Source organism: Moschus berezovskii, chromosome 2 (genome assembly GCF_049115385.1).
Source record: "Moschus berezovskii isolate FMDL1 chromosome 2, NW_MosBer_1.0, whole genome shotgun sequence".
Taxonomy (NCBI): Eukaryota; Metazoa; Chordata; class Mammalia; order Artiodactyla; family Moschidae; genus Moschus; species Moschus berezovskii.
This window is the reverse complement of record NC_142461.1, coordinates 102,355,143-102,373,150: the sequence shown is the minus strand read 5'-3', so window position 1 is coordinate 102,373,150 and position 18,008 is coordinate 102,355,143. Positions and strand designations below refer to the sequence as shown.

At 40.9% G+C, this 18,008-nt stretch overlaps 1 protein-coding gene across 4 annotated transcripts in view; it reads left to right on the top strand.

The window, feature by feature from the left end:
- The window catches only part of ITGB6 (integrin subunit beta 6), a 144,153-nt gene extending 126,353 nt beyond the window's left edge, over nucleotides 1-17,800 (top strand). For all 4 annotated transcript variants that reach the window (XM_055398731.2, XM_055398730.2, XM_055398732.2 and 1 more), the window contains 3 exons: nucleotides 4,617-4,736; nucleotides 9,893-10,059; nucleotides 16,982-17,800. In XM_055398731.2, coding sequence (XP_055254706.2) covers nucleotides 4,617-4,736; nucleotides 9,893-10,059; nucleotides 16,982-17,080 — 386 coding nt within the window. In that variant the 3' untranslated portion in view covers nucleotides 17,081-17,800. The remainder of the gene's footprint in view (nucleotides 1-4,616; nucleotides 4,737-9,892; nucleotides 10,060-16,981) is intronic.
- Nucleotides 17,801-18,008: the final 208 nt, after the last annotated feature.

Genomic DNA, 18,008 nt, shown 5'->3' with positions numbered 1-18,008 from the left:
AATCTAAATAAATTATTCCTCAAATGTGCTATGATGACTTGTGTGAGCATTTCTAAGGCCATGTGGCTTAACTTTTATAGTCCTTTTTACTGAAATTGAAGTCTTGAAATTACCCCAACATTCATGTACTCAGAGCATTGTTACTCAAAGTATGTTCCATGGAACCCTAGTTCTGAAAATGTCACATGGACAAAAGCACCAATGGTCATAAGAATTTTGCAAATGGGAAGTTAAGCTTTTTGTTTGCTTTGCAAGACTGAGAGCTGTCATGTACATTAAATTAAATGTGCACCGTGAAGCTTCAGGTGAGGCAAAAGGAAAAATTAGAGTAAGGAGGGATTCCCAAACTTATTTGACCCCAGAACCCTTTTTTTTTTTCTTTCCTGGAAAACTGTTTTCTCTGAGAAGTACTGTCTATCCCCCAAAGGGAAGGTCTCAAATGCATGGTTATCTTGAGTCAATGGTGCAGACAGTTTATATTTTCCACATCCTCCCTAGACCTTCCCAGACCCTGGCCTCTTCGCCTCCATTCTCGCATTTCTTCCTTTTCTGTGTATGATTTCATGGACTGCGTGAGATCTTATTTTCAGTCTATTATTCTAAAACAGTGCTGCCAGCACTCATCCAAGTGGGTGAAACAGAAAGGTCCATTTCTAATGAACAACAAAAGAAAGCCCTAGCAGCTGATTATGCAGATCTCCAGTCCGAGCTGGACCTTTTCACTACACATTCAATAATGCCATCTTAATACCCAAACACTACGAAACAGGCGAAATCTAGAGTTCTAACAGTCATGAAAAGGAGTGGTGAAGTAATTAAAGCAAGAAGGGAGTCCTGACTCAAAGGTCATGTTAGCAGTTCCATTAAAACTTTAAAAATCCTGGCCAAGTAAATTAAGCCTCCCTGTGCTTCAGTGTAGCTATTTAAGAGGAAATAAAAAAGCAGGATTAATATTACTGAAGGCAGTATTATAAGCTGTCCACATATTTTCTACCTGAGAATAAAATGTTCCATTAAGTAAGTTTTAGAAGAGCAGGGTGGGTATGCACTGTCATAGCAAAGCAGGAAGGGAAGGAAAAAAACACTCCAACAAGAAAAAGCATACTCCATAAGATTCCACGAGTCCTAGCTAACTGGAATGGTTTGGTAGGAGAATGTGTGGTGGAGGGAATCTGAAAAGGACCAGCGTATGAATTATATATGTAATATTGTTGCTGTCAAACACATGAAATAACACAAATTTCACTAATCAAGTGTTGCCTGGAGGTGCCCAAACCTCTTCATCAGAATCACCTCTTTAACGATACAATTAACAATTCACGAATATGCAAGTTCCTGTCCACAGACTTCTCAAATCAGAATAACCAGGGTGAGTCCCTGGAATTCATCATTTCAAAACTCCTAGGTGATTTCTGTGTGGGCATGCTTGTCGCTTGAGTCATGTCTGATTCTCCAGGCAAAAATACTGGAATGGGTTGCCAAGCCCTCCTCCAAAGGATCTTCTGCATCCAGGGATTGAACCGGTATCTCCTATGTCTCCTGCCTTGGCTGCTGCTGCTGCTAAGTTGCTTCAGTCATGTCCGACTCTGTGCGACCCCATAGACGGCAGCCCACCAGGCTCCCCCGTCCCTGGGATTCTCCAGGCAAGAGTACTGGAGTGGGTTGCCATTTCCTTCTCCAATGCATGAAAGTGAAAAGTGAAAGTGAAGTCACTCAGTCCTGTCCGACTCTTAGCGACCCCATGGTCTGCAGCCTACCAGGCTCCTCCGCCCATGGGATTTTCCAGGCAAGAGTACTGGAGTGGGTTGCCATTGCCTTCTCCGCCTGCTTTGGCAGGAGGGTTCTTTACCACCAGTGCTGCCTGGGAAACCTCCCAGGTGATTTAGAGGATGGTAAACAGTTGTGACGAGTTGACTCACTGGAAAAGACTCTGATGCTAGGAAAGGTTGGGGGCGGGAGGAGAAGGGGACGACCGAGAATGAGATGGCTGGATGGCATCACCGACTCTGTGGACATGAGTTTGAGTGAACTCCGGGAGTTGGTGATGGACAGGGAGGCCTGGCGTGCTGTGATTCATGGGGTCGCGGAGAGTCGGACACGACTGAGTAACTGAACTGAACTAAACTGAACTGAAACAGTTGGGAATGACCAGATGAGAATAATTTGTAATTAGATTTCTTAATATTCCTATGTAAATAAGACGCTTGTAATGGATTTGAAGGGGCTTCCCAGGTGGCTCAGTGGTAAAGAATCCACCTGCCAATGCAGGATATGCAGGTTTGATCTCTAGGTGGGGAAGATCCCCTAGAGAAGGAAATGGCCACCCACTCCAGTATTCTTGCCTGGAAAATCCCATGGACAGAGGAGCCTGGAGGGCTACAGACACAACTTAGCGACTAAACAACAGCAACAAATGGATTCAGAAACAGTTTGTTCACTTAAATTTATCCTCTGAAATCTTATTAATAATGCTAAAGGCTTCCCTGATAGCTCAGTTGGTAAAGAATCTGCCTGCAGTGCAGGAGACCCCAATTTGATTCCTGGGTAGGGAAGATCCCCTGGAGAAGGGATAGGCTACCCACTCCAGTATTCTTGGGCTTCCCTTGTGACTCAGCTGGTAAGGATTCCACCTGCAATGTGGGAAACCTGGGTTCGACCCCTGGATTGGGAAGATCCCCTGAGGAAGGGAAAGGCTACCCACTCCAGTATTCTGGCCTGGAGAATTCCATGAACTGTGTAGTCCATGGGGTTGCAAAGAGTTGGACACGACTGAGCGACTTTCACTTTCCAGTGTTTTACTAGTCTCAGTTGTTATGGATAATACGGGCATGCTTCTTATAAGACTTTGGCATGAGGTGTTTAATTTTGTAAATTAAAGGCAAAAAAAATTTCTATCCTTCTATGGCATTATGAAACCAAAAACAGATTATTGTCTAATTTTTCTTCATTTGAGTCAGAGGAACATAGCTATATTCTGTTTTATTGAAAAAAATTTTATGTTGAAGCTAATGAGAAAAGTTACAGATCTAACAAGACTATGTCCAAGATTATCAGAGACAGTCCCAGTTTTATATTCTGACCCATTGTATCGTAAGACACTTGCTTTGGATCATATGAACTCCCCTGATAGCTCAGTTGGTAAAGAATTCGCCTGCGATGCAGGAGACCCCTAGTTCGATTCCTGGGTGGGGAAGACCCACTGGAGAAAGGATAGGCTACCCACTCCAGTATACTTGGGCTTCCGTTGTGGCTCACTTGGTAAAGAATCCACCTGCAATGTGGGAGACCTGGGTTGGGAAGATCCCCTGGAGAAGAGAAAGGCTATGCACTCCAGTATTCTGGCCCCGAGAATTCCATGAACTGTATAGTCTATGGGGTCACAAAGAGTCGGACACAACTGAGCGACTTTCACTTGGATCATATGTCTTAAAATTTTAAGATAAAAGCAAATGGTCCTTCTCTTTACAGGCTTACAAAAAAAAAAGTGTAACAGTATCATTGGAAAGTCTCTAACTTAGAGAACTTTAAGTAAGTTTTTTTTTTAATTAGAAAAACCTTACATAATTTTGGCATAGGTGCCAGACAACTAAAATGTCTGATACATAGTATTAACATTATTGACCATTTTACTGTATTATCAATTTCTGTGATGACATTCATTCTCTGGTCTTGAATAACCTCAAATTTTTTTTATTTGAAAAAGATTTGAGGAAAATTGACATTTTTTTTTAAATTGAGAAAAGGGCTATATAAGTGGTAGGCCAATGGGCGTCCTGTGTGTGTGCTTGTGCTAAATTGTTTCAGTCGTGTCCAATTCTTTGCAACCGTATGGACTATAGCTAGCCACGCTCCTCTGTCAATGGGATTCTCCAGGCAAGAATACTGGAGTAGGTTGCCATTTCCTTCTCCAGGGGATTTTCCCAACCCAGGGATCAAAACCACATTTCTTAAGTCTCCTTTTTTTTTTTTTTCTTAAGTCTCCTGCACTGGCAGGCAAGTTCTTTACCACTAGTGCCACCAGGGCATCATCCTGCTGCTGCTGCTGCTCCTAGTCTCCTTTTATTCTGGGATTTACCTTTATCCTGCTGGTCCCTATGCTATATAACGCTTCAATCTCTGTTAACTCGTGTTGATTTATATTTACTGTTGTGAGCACACATGGCCAGCAATCTGACTAGGACATTGTGGAAAAGGCCCCTTTAGAAATACCGCTATGTTTGAACTGGGTAGTCTCTTTCTGAAATGTAATCTAGGCTTCTTCCCAGATACTCTGAGCCAAAGAAAGCATACGGCTTCCTCACTGCCATAATCTGAGCCATTCTATTCCCAATACAGTACCTGCCTTGAAGCACTCCACTCCATTGAAATTGTGCACCTATCAGACTGATGGGTGCATTTGATGGTCAGTCCTGATTGACCACACCTGGAACTGTTCTTCTGGAACAGGAGTAGAAATTAAACCCTCAGTGGGTGGGGGAAAATCCTATGTCTTTTCTATTCCTATTCTGCAATGTTGGAAATTCCTATTTGCATAATAAAACTCAATACTACTTTGCTTTAAAAAAAAAATCTTTTGGAAACTCATTTAACCTAATGAATGACTTCTTTATCTACAGATTTCTCAAAGGATAGCTCTGTTTCCTGTTCTCTGCAAGGAGAAAATGAATGCCTTATTACATTCCTACTAACTACAGATAATGAAGGGAAAACCGTCATTCACAGCATCAGCGAGAAAGGTGGGTGGCTTGCCTTCCCTTGTCAGTGATAAGAGATACTACATGGGAAAGGAGAAAACAACCAGAAAGATATTCTGGGTAGCTTGCCAGGAAAGCCATTTCCAAATTTTTGATTTCCCAATGACTGAAAGATACCTGTTGAAAGGTTTGGTATGTTCCAATATCTCTTATTAAGAACCAAATATAAGAGAAGAGTGTTCCAGTCCAAAAAGGTGGCTGATGAATTATAGAAAGGTGGACCAATTAAATGTCAGCGAAAGGTATGGTTTTAGGAAAGACTAACAGGGGAGAGGAGTAGAACAGTCTAAGAGAAAAAGCTTTGAATCAGGCAGACCTTGGGTTCAGATCCTGCTCCACCACTTCATTGATGTTTTGGAAGATACTTGCTCTGCATGCCTCTGTTTCCTCATCTGTAAAATGGGGAAAACAACAGTACTTTCTGCTAAGGGTTGAGTCAAGGATTAAGGGAAAAAATGCATGTAAAACATGTACTAGTTAATAACTTACCCAATGGGTCATTAAATGACAGCTCAGTCAGAAAAGGCATGAGTGACAAGGAAGGAAGGAAGTAATCTCTAAAGGATGTCAGAGGCCATCGCTTCTTGTGAGTTTTCCTCCATACCAATTCATGGAGTCAGCTTCATTTTCAGTGAAGGGGAGAGAGAGAAGATTATAGCCAGGAGAGAAGAAAATAGTGAGAAAAGCACTTTTGTTGAGACGGTCTAAGTTTTAGTGAGCTTCACCTGGGGAGCTTGTTAGACTGCCTGTGTCCTGAGTCAGCAGGCCAGACATGGCCCAGGACTCTGCATTTTAACACTTCTCCAGGCAACTCTGATACAGCAGGCTTCTAGACCTCTTCTGGGTGACTCTAACCCTCACAGGCCTGTCTGCCTGCTTAGAGACTCACAGGTGCCACACCTTTTCTGTCTTCAGTTAATGATGTGCCACTAAACCTTTGCGGTAGAAACAACAGCTGCATGAAATCAGACCTCGCTGGCTCTTGTCATCAGCCTCCTCCCCTTTCCCCCAAAAGCCTGGAGCCCAACTTCTGGCCCAGACAATAGCAGCAAAGCAGGCTAGAAGGCCGAGGTGTGTTGTGTGTGCTGGTCTATCAATGGGCTGACAAAGCATTAAGTCCTGAATGTGAACCCAAGAGTACCAAACTGCCATCACTTCAAAGTGTGAAAGGCAATGACACCATTATCAAGAAGGAAGTTCAAACACTATGAACTTACCAAGAAAACAAGATTAGAAAAGTACCACATTGCAGTGCTAAGGGTCAGGGAGAGGCAGAGGTCAGCACAATGCAAGATACAAGTGTCTGATGGTGACCTTGCCCCTCAGACAGGCAGAATACTCCTGGATACTTGCTCTTGAATAGCTCCCGTAAATCAGTTTCTTTGAAATGCATACATTTTGTCTACTGCCATACCACCCTGAACACACCAGATCTCATCTGAAATGCAGACATAAAGGGCACCGTAGAGGCCATTAGTTAAGGAAATTTAAGGTGATTCCTGCTGTACCAAGAAGAAATACTTTATAGTACAAACATCTGCCTCCTCATTATCTGTTTTCTAAAGGCAAATTCTTTATCTACACCCCCACCCTCTGTGACCATGGTAATGGCTTTAACTAGTTCTCCTGAAATCAAGCTGCTCCTTATACTATTAACTCCAATGGAAAAGCAAGTTTCAAACAAAAATGAAACTTTGCAGAATAGGTTCTGTCTTTAATTCAAGGACTTTTGTATCTAGTTGATTTTCTTTTTTTTTTCTCTTGTGAAACTTGCCTTTGGTTGCTAAATGCTTCCTCATTACTGAACTGTTGAGTTTTTCTTCTTTTGTCCACACAGTAGGAGTGGCACATCAACATGCCATCTTTCTGAGAAGTCCTCAGCTGCCCTGATGTCTTTTTATTAAGGCTTTTTATTCCCCCTCTGTTTTTGTAGCAGGAAAAAGTGAGGGGGAAATGACCTCCCTAAGGTTTAACAGGAGTCCCCTGACAGCTTGAAGGATGCTCCTTTCCTGTTAAATGTTCCCAGATAGATCAGAGCTTCTGGGGGCCCTGGACAGAGCCTGACCCTGGAGTCTGTTGTCGCCTCTCACAGCTTTAAGACCAGAGCCCCAGGGCAGCCGGTTGGAGGCACCCAGAGAAAAGAGGCAAAATGAGAAAGGAGGATATGAAAGTTAAGGAGTCCCAGGGTTCTCCAACCAAATAGCAAAAGATAGCCAAGTGAAGAGTCACCATCAGTGTGTGTGTGAATGTAGGGAGATCTTCACTCATCTATTTTCCAGAGAAACTTTCAGCAGACAAGAGCCACATCCGTGAGAACCAAGATGAATGACAGTTGGGGAGGCTTCCTGGCACGGATATAAGTGTGGATCTGACACCCACAGGTTCCACCTTGGAGATTCCAAGCCCTTGAGGTCTTGAGGATAGAAAGGGAGAAAGGTGCCTTTGTCGTAATTCTACTACTATTACTGCTACTAACAATAATGGCAGCTGTCATTCATCGAGCCCCTATTAATGCCATGGCAGGTGTTATTCTATATGTTTTCCATGTATTAATTTAACATTCTCAATAACCATATAAAACAGGTATTGCTATTATTTCCATCTTATGGGTAAGGAAATTGAGAAGTTAATAATTTGCTAGGTCCTGCAGCAATTAAATGCTAGCGCTGGTTGGGATCTCTGGCAGTCTGGCCGGGAGCCCGTGCTCTTAACTACTGTGCTATACTGCCTCCCACTGGCTGAATGAGCATAAAGAAATCGGAATCCCCAGATTCTGTCAGAGATCACTCTCCCATAGCAATGTTTTGCAAACCACATTGTATTGTTAAATTTTCTAGTTAACCTTTGTGGAATTTTTAACTAGAGGATAATTGCTTTACAATGGTGTGTTGCTTTCTGCCATACAACAACACGAATCAGCCATAATTATATCTATGTCCCCTCCCTCTTGGAGCCATCCTCCCGCCTCCCATAAAAAGTATAAAATAAATTAATTTTAATAGTATGTTTTATTTAATCCATTACATCCAAAATCTTATGTCAATGTGCAGTCAATATAAAATTGTTAATGAGATATTGTACTTTTTTTTCTTATCAAGTTTTCAAAATCAGTGTGTATTTCACACTTAACACAAAGTCTAATTCTGAAAAATCACATTTCTAGTGACTATTGAGCTATAGCCACATGTGACTGGGCTACCAGATTAGCAGCATCAGAAATTCAGCACCTTAGAATTAGGTGCCTCGCTGACCTGGACTCAACAGACAAGCGTAGATGGCACACAGTGATAGAGAAAGCCTTTCCTCCTACCCACAGCATGTCTTCAGTATGAGCATCTCAAGAGACACTAAAGAGAGTATGGAAAGTGGAAATTTCTTCTGTGTAATACCTGCTCTGGAGCCTGGGCCAAAATCCTTGCTTGACAAATGTTTAATTCCCAGTGACTCTAAATTCTTAAAATGATTATCTCCACCAGGCCATGCCCATTCCTCCTATATTTATTGCCTACCAGAGAGCCCTCCTAATTCATGTTCTGGCTGCAGGGTCTCAGCAAGCTTCATTTTGCTTCGAGCAAGAACGTTCAATGCCCCACCCCAGACATTTCATAGTCAAAGATGTAGCCAGTATATATTCTCATGGACACAGGCCTTCCACTTTCTTTGCAGGAGTGTTGCTAACCTATTAGAAGCAGCCATGGTTCATTTGCTATTCTAGAAACCGTCTTTAGATCTTCATACTGTAGTAGCTATTTCATTAACTCCTCTACTTATTTCTGCCTAATCACCTTACATGGCTTTTTGGCTAAAGAACAAAACTGTGTAAAGCCAGGCGTCATGCTGTTAGGGGGTCATTAGTCCCGCTCAAATTCAGATCAGCTATAGATCTTACCTTGAAAGCAGCATGACTCGTCCTGTGTGTATAACTCTCCTTATTAAATATCTAAAAGCAATAAGAGTTAGGATAAACTAAGCATGATTCATTTCCTCCCGAGATACTGTGAATTTGCCTCACTTCTTGCAGAGGGAGGCAGATATTTAATGATAATTTTTATGGGGGATTTTTTTCCCATGATAGCAAAGGGAGAGCTTAATTATAATGCTTCATTAAGAAATGTATCATCTCCCAGGCATATTGCAAGTATTATTAGTCATTCTGCTGTCAATGAGAGAAGGTACTGTATAATTACAAAATTGTATTAATATCATCAATAGAGTCAAAATAACATTTCACAGAATGTTCGAGTAGAAAGGACTATACAGAACACCTGATGTTTCAAACTTCCCTGGAGATAAGAATCACTTGGGATAGTTTTAATAATAAAGAGTCTGTGGCTCCATCCAAACCAACTGAATTAGAATCTCAGGGGATGGGTCTTGGAATTTCAGAGGTGGGTTTAATAAGCATGGGCACCTGGGCTTAATCTTATCAGGAAGTTAAGGGAACACTAAAGCCCCACACCTTGGTTTTACAGACGAGGGCACTGGGGCTCAGAGAAATGGAGAGACTTAATGGATTTCAGACAGTGATTGTCCATCAGATGGGAACGGAACCTACCTCTCCTGAACCCAATTCAGGAGTTTTCCAAGACACCAGGGCACTGCATTAGAGTGAATATAAAACTGAAAATCATGATTATTTTCTGTCTATATGTTTTAAAAGGAAGAACAAGTAGTATACTTCTTGGGGTAGGTTGTATTTAATTTTGAGTGTAATCTCCTATATGATTCAAGAAAATCCATGAAAAAGTTTATGTGTGTACACATTCCATTTCTACCTTGTCTTATACTCAGAAGAGGTCATCTTTAGTAAACTACAGTCTTTTCACTGATCCTTTAAATACCCCATGTCTGTTAATTGTCACTCTTTTGAATTTTGATTCTTTTTGAGTCAGTCGTTCAAGTATATATCCATTTGCTTTGAGTAATCAAGTTCTTACTTTATCTTTCATTTTCTTTGAAGAAATAGGGCTATCCTTCAACAAGTAACTCATTTTTTAAAATTCAGCAAAACAAAAGAGATTATTATCTTCCCTCTACTGGAGAAAAAGTATGGTTTGAAATTTTAATGAGAAGTGTTTTCTCTGCATCAGAACGTTAATTGAACAATCTCCTTAATATAATTTTCTTTGTTTCCACAGACTGTCCAAAACCTCCAAATATTCCCATGATCATGTTGGGGGTTTCTCTGGCTATTCTTCTTATTGGAGTCGTCCTACTGTGCATTTGGAAGCTCCTGGTGTCTTTTCATGATAGGAAAGAAGTTGCCAAATTTGAAGCAGAAAGGTCAAAGGCCAAGTGGCAGACGGTATGTGCACACCTAGGGGCTAGCTGCTCCTTGTCCTGAGGAAAGGATGGGGTGTTGGATTTCTGCTGCACTAAGAGTTAAACCGTCGTATTCTTTCTCTGCTCCTCTCACCACGTCCCCAACAGCTGGTTTCTGTTCTGCTTTGGGGACAAAGGGACTTCTGTCCACTATCTGGAACTCAGACCTCACAGCATTCTTTTGTCTCTCATTGCAATGAAGATTTCCCCTACTCTGAAGAGTCTCATGAAACTCCTTATACTGTTAGCTACTTAGGAACATCAAGGCGATACATTTTATTCTTTACCACCAGAAGGTTCCTGCAGGCCCCATTTGACAAGCATACATGCTGCATCTAAACATTTCCATAAATCGGCTGTTAGAGCTAATGGAATGATGTTCAGGAGCAGTATGACAGTTCATGCCAATTTCCATGGAAATACTCATTACTCATAATAGGCTAAAAAAGTAAGGCAAGGAGACTTTTAAATACCATCCAGTTAGCTTTTCTGAATAGCATCCATTTTAAACAGCTACCTGAAAAAAAAAAAAAAAACCCTCCAAAGTATCGACTTTTAAATACATGTACTCAATAGATAAAATTTATGTGTCTTCTCTTCACAGTGGGCAAACACAAAACAGGACTCCAATTTTCTGTGTTTCTTTTCCACAGGAGAGATAATTACATTTCTAGAGGCCCATAGAAACAATTTCATGGTTTTAATTTCATCTCTCTCTCTCTAATGGTGTGTCCAGCTATCTGATAGCAATTATCTTACATTGCTGATTCTTAAAACCATGATATCAGTGGAGAAAATACAGGCAAACGCAATGCTCCTTTGGGTTCATCTTCCCAAATAATTGATGTTAACACTTTTTTCTCTAGTTCTATAATGATATCTTCTGTACCTAAAGCAAATGGAATTTTCTGTTTTAGGTACATTTATCTTAATAAGGGATGTTATATCTTATGCAGTTATTTTGAAATAAATGTAATATATGGTGCAGGGCAATAGACCATGAAAATTTTTATCTACTTTATCTTCCCATTAAAAATACCTTTAGACACAAAACCAAATGCAATGTATGGATCTTGTTTTGATTTGAGCACTCTAACTAATATATATTTTTGACAACTGGAAAAAAATATAGACCTGGGTATTAGACTGATAGCAAGAAATTATGGTTAATTCAGGGAGGTAGGATAATGGCATGAGCTTTGATAGAAAATAATTAAGGTTTACAGTGAAAAGGAAGTGAAAGCTGGGTTTGCCCTTAAATAATTCATCCAAAAGAGAGAGAGGAATAGTTGAATTAACTGTGGCAAAATCTTGATAACCCCTGAGTCTGGGTGATGGGTCTACAGAGGTTCACGATACGACTTTCCTCTTCTTTTGTGTTATGTGTGGACTTTTCCTAATTAAACAAAATCCTTAGTAATGTAAAGTGAGGATTTGCAATGATGATACAATGTTTCTATCTCTAATGAGGTAAATATGTAACCTGACAAGTTAGTTTGGTGACTTAGAACCCAGTACTCTGAAGCCAAAGTATTGGAGCAATTAACTTCACCTGACTCCCTGGCCATAAATGTTGCTTTTAACTCTCACCAACTATCAAGAAAATGCCTGGAAGGGGTCAGAAGGCAACCAGGTTAAACAATGTGACTAGTGTGTTCATGTCACTCTCAAACCCCCAATCCATCCCTTACCCACCCAACCCGTTTCCCCGGTAACCATAGGTTCATACACACTACTATTGTAAAACAGGCAACCAACGAGGACCTACTGCATATAGCACAGGGAACTCGACTCAGGATTCTGTGATAACCTAACCTGGAAAGGTTTTGGAGAAGCAGCAAACAAGAATGTGATCAAGTTAGTACAAAACGCAATTGCAGTAATGAGTTGAAAGACCACGAGCCCTATGCAGTAGTCTTGATACTCCCATTTTTGAATGTAAGAAAATTGAGGCTCAGAAAGGATAAGAGATTTCCCAAATTGTTGCTTTATGATGGAGCTGAAATCCTACTTGCAGCCTTTTCTTCCAAGCACAGCCTTGACCCGCCTAGAAATAATAGGCAGGTGTTCTGAAAACAAGCGCTTGGGCAATTATATAATGTGTATCTACTAACCAGCACTTTTTCATGTTCTCCTACAAAGGCATGAATCCTGACAAATGATTAATATCTTTAAAATAACATTTTAATTAACAGTTAATTTCCCCCAAAACATGAATTGTTTTCCCTCAGGATGTAGAACATGACTGAAATTCAAATGCTGAATTTTTGTTGTCTCTTCACCTAAAGTGGAATTAAAATATGCATTAAACAGATAAAAGCATAAATGAAAAATATTATTCCCTGTTAAATTGAGTTTCTTTGAATAACAAATGTTTGATGTTCTTGACTAGATAATGACTGGGTCATAATTATTCACTTGGATGCAAAAGAGGTTTAATTCAAATTATTCAATTCAAATTTCACTAATATGTCCTATTGGAAAAAAAAAAGAATGCTGCTCAGTGCATCCATTTTGGGGTCTTTTGATTTGATTTTGTTTTTATCTAAAACCTTTTTCCTCTTGAAGATCTGAATTTGGTCTTCAAACCCAGGGGATCTCAAGGGACAACAATGGGATCTTCTGACCCCTAGGCTCCCATTAGGCTCTAAAGGTGATGGAGCTCTGGATAAGAAAGAGCTTTGTTCTTGCCTCCTAAAATATTTCATTCATCAACTGTAAAGAAAGGTTACCCTTATTACACTTTTAGAAATATCCCCCATCCATTGTCTTTATGAAAACACAAAGGGAAGATATTTAAATCCATTTTTGATTAGACATTTTTTTCTAGGATGACAAGTCATTAACTAAGGGCAAAAAACGTTCAGTCTGACATTCGTTACAGTCATGGATTGATTTTGCACTGTGCTAAGCAAATCAGGTCTACATTTGGCAGTTAGGCAGTCATTAAGGCAGCTGTGGGTCATGACAGAGAGCTTTCTTATTACCACTTTTTCAAGCTCAAAAAATGTGCCATTGCATTTGTAAAATCCACAGCCTAAATTAGCACCGCCCAGAACTCCTGAGGGAGTCAGCCTAGTGACTCCAGAGGGTTGGAGGAAACCTGACCTTGTTTAAACAGTGCAGAAGGGCAGATGCACCGGAAATGGAGCCAGACACAAGCCCATGTCTCAGCTGGAAATCCTAGGCAGAGAGGCTGCCACTGGCATGGCAATGAAGGAGACAGTGCTGGACATCACCCCACTTTTTCCTGCCAACAACATTTCATGTGAGCTCATTCTTCTGAGTTCTGATCATCAGCTGAGGCCAGGAAAATCTCTACTGGCCTGCATCAAATGTACTTGTTTTTACCCTAGCTTTTAAGCTTCCACCTTACCCTCCTACTATGTTGGGATCTGCTTCATCCACCACCCCTATTAGCATGCCCTGACCCTATGACTACCTTTGCAAAAGACCGCCCCCCCACCCCCTGCCAAATATTGTAAACTTTAATAAACAAAGTTGCTTCAAAACACAGAAAGAAAACTGCACAATCAAAATGAAACATTCAACAAAATATCTGCCAAATAGCATTGTGTATCCAGTCAATTGCAACTCAAGTCACCTCCTTTGTTGTGTGTATCAACTGTGTTTAGTGTGAGATGTGGGATGCCTGACATGATCTGGGATGGGGTCCACAAAAGAGCTCCTAGTCCTACAAAGCTCTGCCCTGGCCCTACTCACAGCTTGTTTCCTCTTACACAGTGTCTGGTTTCCTAAGTCCCTCAATTCCTCCAGGACAGTGCCCCACCCATTACTCCCAGCCTTCACATCTCATTTTTTCCCATCTTTCCTCTTCAGTCGAGTCCCTTATTCTTCTGTACCCAACTTAAACCTACTAGTTTGCAATTAAATTAATCTCTTAAATGTAAAAGAATTCCACATATGAATTTTGTTTGTGAACAAGACTCTGCTTGCATCGAAGACCACATCCATCTGCCATATACCCTCCAAATCTCAAGTTCTTATTGCAGTAGGACTAAGTAAGGATTGGAGAGTCCTCATGATTATCCAAGCTGACCTCAGGAGTAGAAGCAATTTAGTGACTTGGCCTTCACTCGTCACCCACCACCAGGGAACCTCTTCTTTATTTGCCCTCATTAGTGAGATAGCATCTCTCTGCAAAGGCACATGGACAAAGGTAACATGTTGCTCGGTCAGAGGTAGGCCACTGGCTCTGGGCAACACAGAAAAGGTGCAGGTGTGATTCCTCTTCACAGTGAAGATACTGCACTGCATCGAAGGGAAACAAGAGGGAGAGGCCAGAGAATGGTTTTCAATTTTATTCAGTTCTTCTGAGAGCTGAGAGAAGTGTACTGAGAAAGCGAATACAATTGCATTTCTTTCTTTTTTTTTCAAATCTATGCCTAGAAAATGCTACCATCTCTGCCATTTGGGGGATAAGGAGATCAAAGTATGATAATTTGGAGGGTCAGAGGTGGCACCCAGACTCCATATACACTCAAAAATGGGCTTGGAAATGCTGTGCTGAATCCCAAAGCCCAGAAGTGGGGCGTATCTTTAACACCCTATCCTGGACCTTAAGAAAAGGAAATTCCAAATGCAAAGAAGTTATATGTAAGTAGGATTGATGCTGAAGGTGAAGCTCCAATACTCTGGCCACCTGATATAAAGAACTGACTCATTGGAAAAGACCCTGGTACTGAGAAAGACTGAAGGCAAGAGGAGAAGGGGTCGATAGAGGATGGTTGGATGGCATCAGTGAGTTGATGGACATGAGTTTGAGCAAGCTCTGGGAGTTGGTGATGGACAGGGAAACCTGGCGTGCTGCAGTCCATGGGGTCGCAAAGAGTCAGACATGACTGAGCGACTGAATTGAACTGATGAGAAGCAGAGTTTTTTGAGCACTTACCATGTGCCAGGTACCTGCTGAAGTATGGTTCTCATGAACCAGGTGGGCACTTTAGTAATCCCTCATATGGATGAGAATGCCAAGGTTCAGAACTGCTTAAGTAAGGTTACATGGTAGAGCTGGGTTAGAACCCCGGTTCTCTGAAGCCAAAGGCTGCATGCCCAACCTTGAGGAATGGGAGGGAAGGAAATGTTCCTTATCCGGACATCTCGTGCCTGCATGGAGCAATGAAACTGAAGGAGAGAAACTGGAGGCTCAGGTTGAGCATTTATTCAAACAGCTAGAGAGCTTTGGGCTTTCTGGTTCCAGTGATGGCACCTGGGAGCTCATCTACAGTCCAGACAGAGCAATTGAATTATCCAGGCTTTGCACACAACCTTTCTACTGCCCTGGGGGCAAAGCTGTTTTGCCCAATTCTCCTGGGGACCAGTACTCTGTCATGAGCCCAGCATCCCACATGCCCGTCTCTTGTGACTCTCTCCTTCCCACACTGTTATTCTCTAGCAAGGGAAAGCCACCAGATGCTTTTTACTGTCTACTAGCAGGTGTTTGGAGAAGGCAATGGCAAGCCACTCCAGTCCTCTTGCCTAGAAAACCCCATGGATGGAGGAGCTTGGTGGGCTGCAGTCCCTGGGGTCGCTAAGGGTCAGACACGACAGAGCGACTTCACTTTCACTTTCACACATTGGAGAAGGAAATGGCAACCCACTCCAGTGTTCCTGCCTGGAGAATCCCAGGGATGGGGGAGCCTGGTGGGCTTCTGTCTATGGGGTCACACAGAGTCGAACACGACTGAAGTGACTTAGCAGCAGCAGCAGCAGCAGCAGGTGTTTGGAGAAGGAAATGGCAAGCCACTCCAGTGTTCCTGCCTGGAGAATCCCAGGGACGGGGGAACCTGGTGGGCTGCCGTCTATGGGGTTGCACAGAGTCGGACACGACTGAAGCGACTTAACAGCAGCAGCAGCAGCAGCAGCAGCAGGTGTTTGCTGTCCCAAGAATCCTGTTGTAACTCCTTCTGAATTTTGGTCTCCTTTTAGCAAGACTGTTTGTGCCCTAGTTTGATGCTTCTCACCATCTCAATGCATTTCTTAAAGGTGGATACTATGTCATTCATCTTTTCTTTCTTTTTGCCTTTTCATTTTGTATCGGATTGTAGCCAATTAACAATGTCGCAATGGTTTCAGGTGCACAGCAAAGGAACTCAGCCATGCATACACATATATCCCTTCTCCCTGAAACCCTCCTCCCATTCAGGCTGTTAAGTAACCTTAAGCAGAGTTCCCTGGGCTATACAGTAAGTCCTTGTTGGTTATCCACTTTAAATATAGACGTGTGTGCCTGACCATCCCAAACTCCAGACTATCCCTTACCCCAGCCCTCCCCCCAGTAACCATAAACTGGTTCTCTGAGTCTGTGAGTCTGTTTCTGTTCTGTAGATAAGTTCATTTGTATCGTTTCCTCTTAGATTCAGCATATAAGGGACATCATGGATATTTCTATTTCCCTGACTTCACTCAGTGTGTATGTCAGTCATCTTCGTATGCTTCTGCCAGTTCACTTTTCCCATTTTTATCTTTCCCATTTTACTTTTGGGTCACCTGTTGGTTCATTCTGTTCATCTGATAAATTCTGAGTGCCTGCTGTGGGCTAGTTGAACTGTTTTCAGCTCTGGTAAAACAGCAGTGAACAAAGCAGCCATTTTTTGTTCCATGTGCATTTCCAAAAATCCATAATTTAGTGCATTTCCAAAAAGGGTAAGATTTTTAGGACACAGAATTATTTTTTCATAATAAAAAAACAATAAAGATGTATATATTTTTAAATGCTAAAAGTATGACATATCAAATGAATCAAAATTATTCAAATATCTTCCAAGATTAAGCCTAAATTTCTTTTTCCAATCTGTAATGTACACTGAAATTATTAGATATATTAAAACTGCATAGTAACAAAATATACATACTTTCATTTGGACCTTTTTTTTTCTTTTTAGGGAACCAATCCACTGTACAGAGGCTCCACCAGTACCTTTAAAAATGTAACCTATAAACACAAGGAAAAACAAAAGGTTGATCTTTCCATGGATGGATAGAACTACTTTATGCACAGACACATTTTGTTTCACTGATATGAAATGTTATTGCACTATTTAATTTTTCTCTCTTTGTTGTTATAAGGTTGGTTTAAGATAATAATAGGTCATTTGGAGATCAGTCATTTTCTGTGTGAAGGTTAGAGATGATGTTGACAGTTTCAAAATAATCAAGAAGAGAAATATCCTTAGCAGAGGGGTGACTTTGGGGATCATTTAAAAAATACTAACTCTGTAGCATTAATGCCTCAAAAAATCATCAAAATGATTCATGAAGGCCTGATTTGCATTTGAAAAATGTTTGAAATTAGAATCTCATTTGTTACAGAAATACAGCTACCTGAAGTCTTTGTCTCAGCAAAGTCACAAAGTCCATATGCCACATTATATAGTCATACTTGCCAATTAATTCTAAACTTTTAGTAAATCTGCCCTTTCCTAAAGATTTTTTCTTAACTAATGAAAAAAACGAGATACTGACTTTTACTTAAGCTATATGTAATTCTCCTAAAGATGCTCCTCATGTAAGAATGAAAATGAAGTATTAATAATTTCTACAGATTTGAATGTCCCTAAAAGTCAATTTTTTTTTGTTTTACAGATGAAGAAAAAGTAATGTATAGATTAGGAAGTCACCAGGAAAAAACAAAAATAACAAGCCTATCATTAGATTATGTTTAACGACCTGAAAAATAAACTTCTACATTCAGTTTCCCTAGACCCTGTGTTTTCAGACTATTACTCCTTCTGTATTTCTCAACCCATTTAACTCAGCTTCACAGTCATGTAAACCCTGTAAATTTCATATGAAAGTTTTAATTTCTTGTCAAAAACTTTAGTGAGATAGCTTATTCAAAATGAGCTCCAATAACAAAAAGGACCATGTGTTAAACAGAATAAAATTTTAAATGTTTTTAAACCAAACACA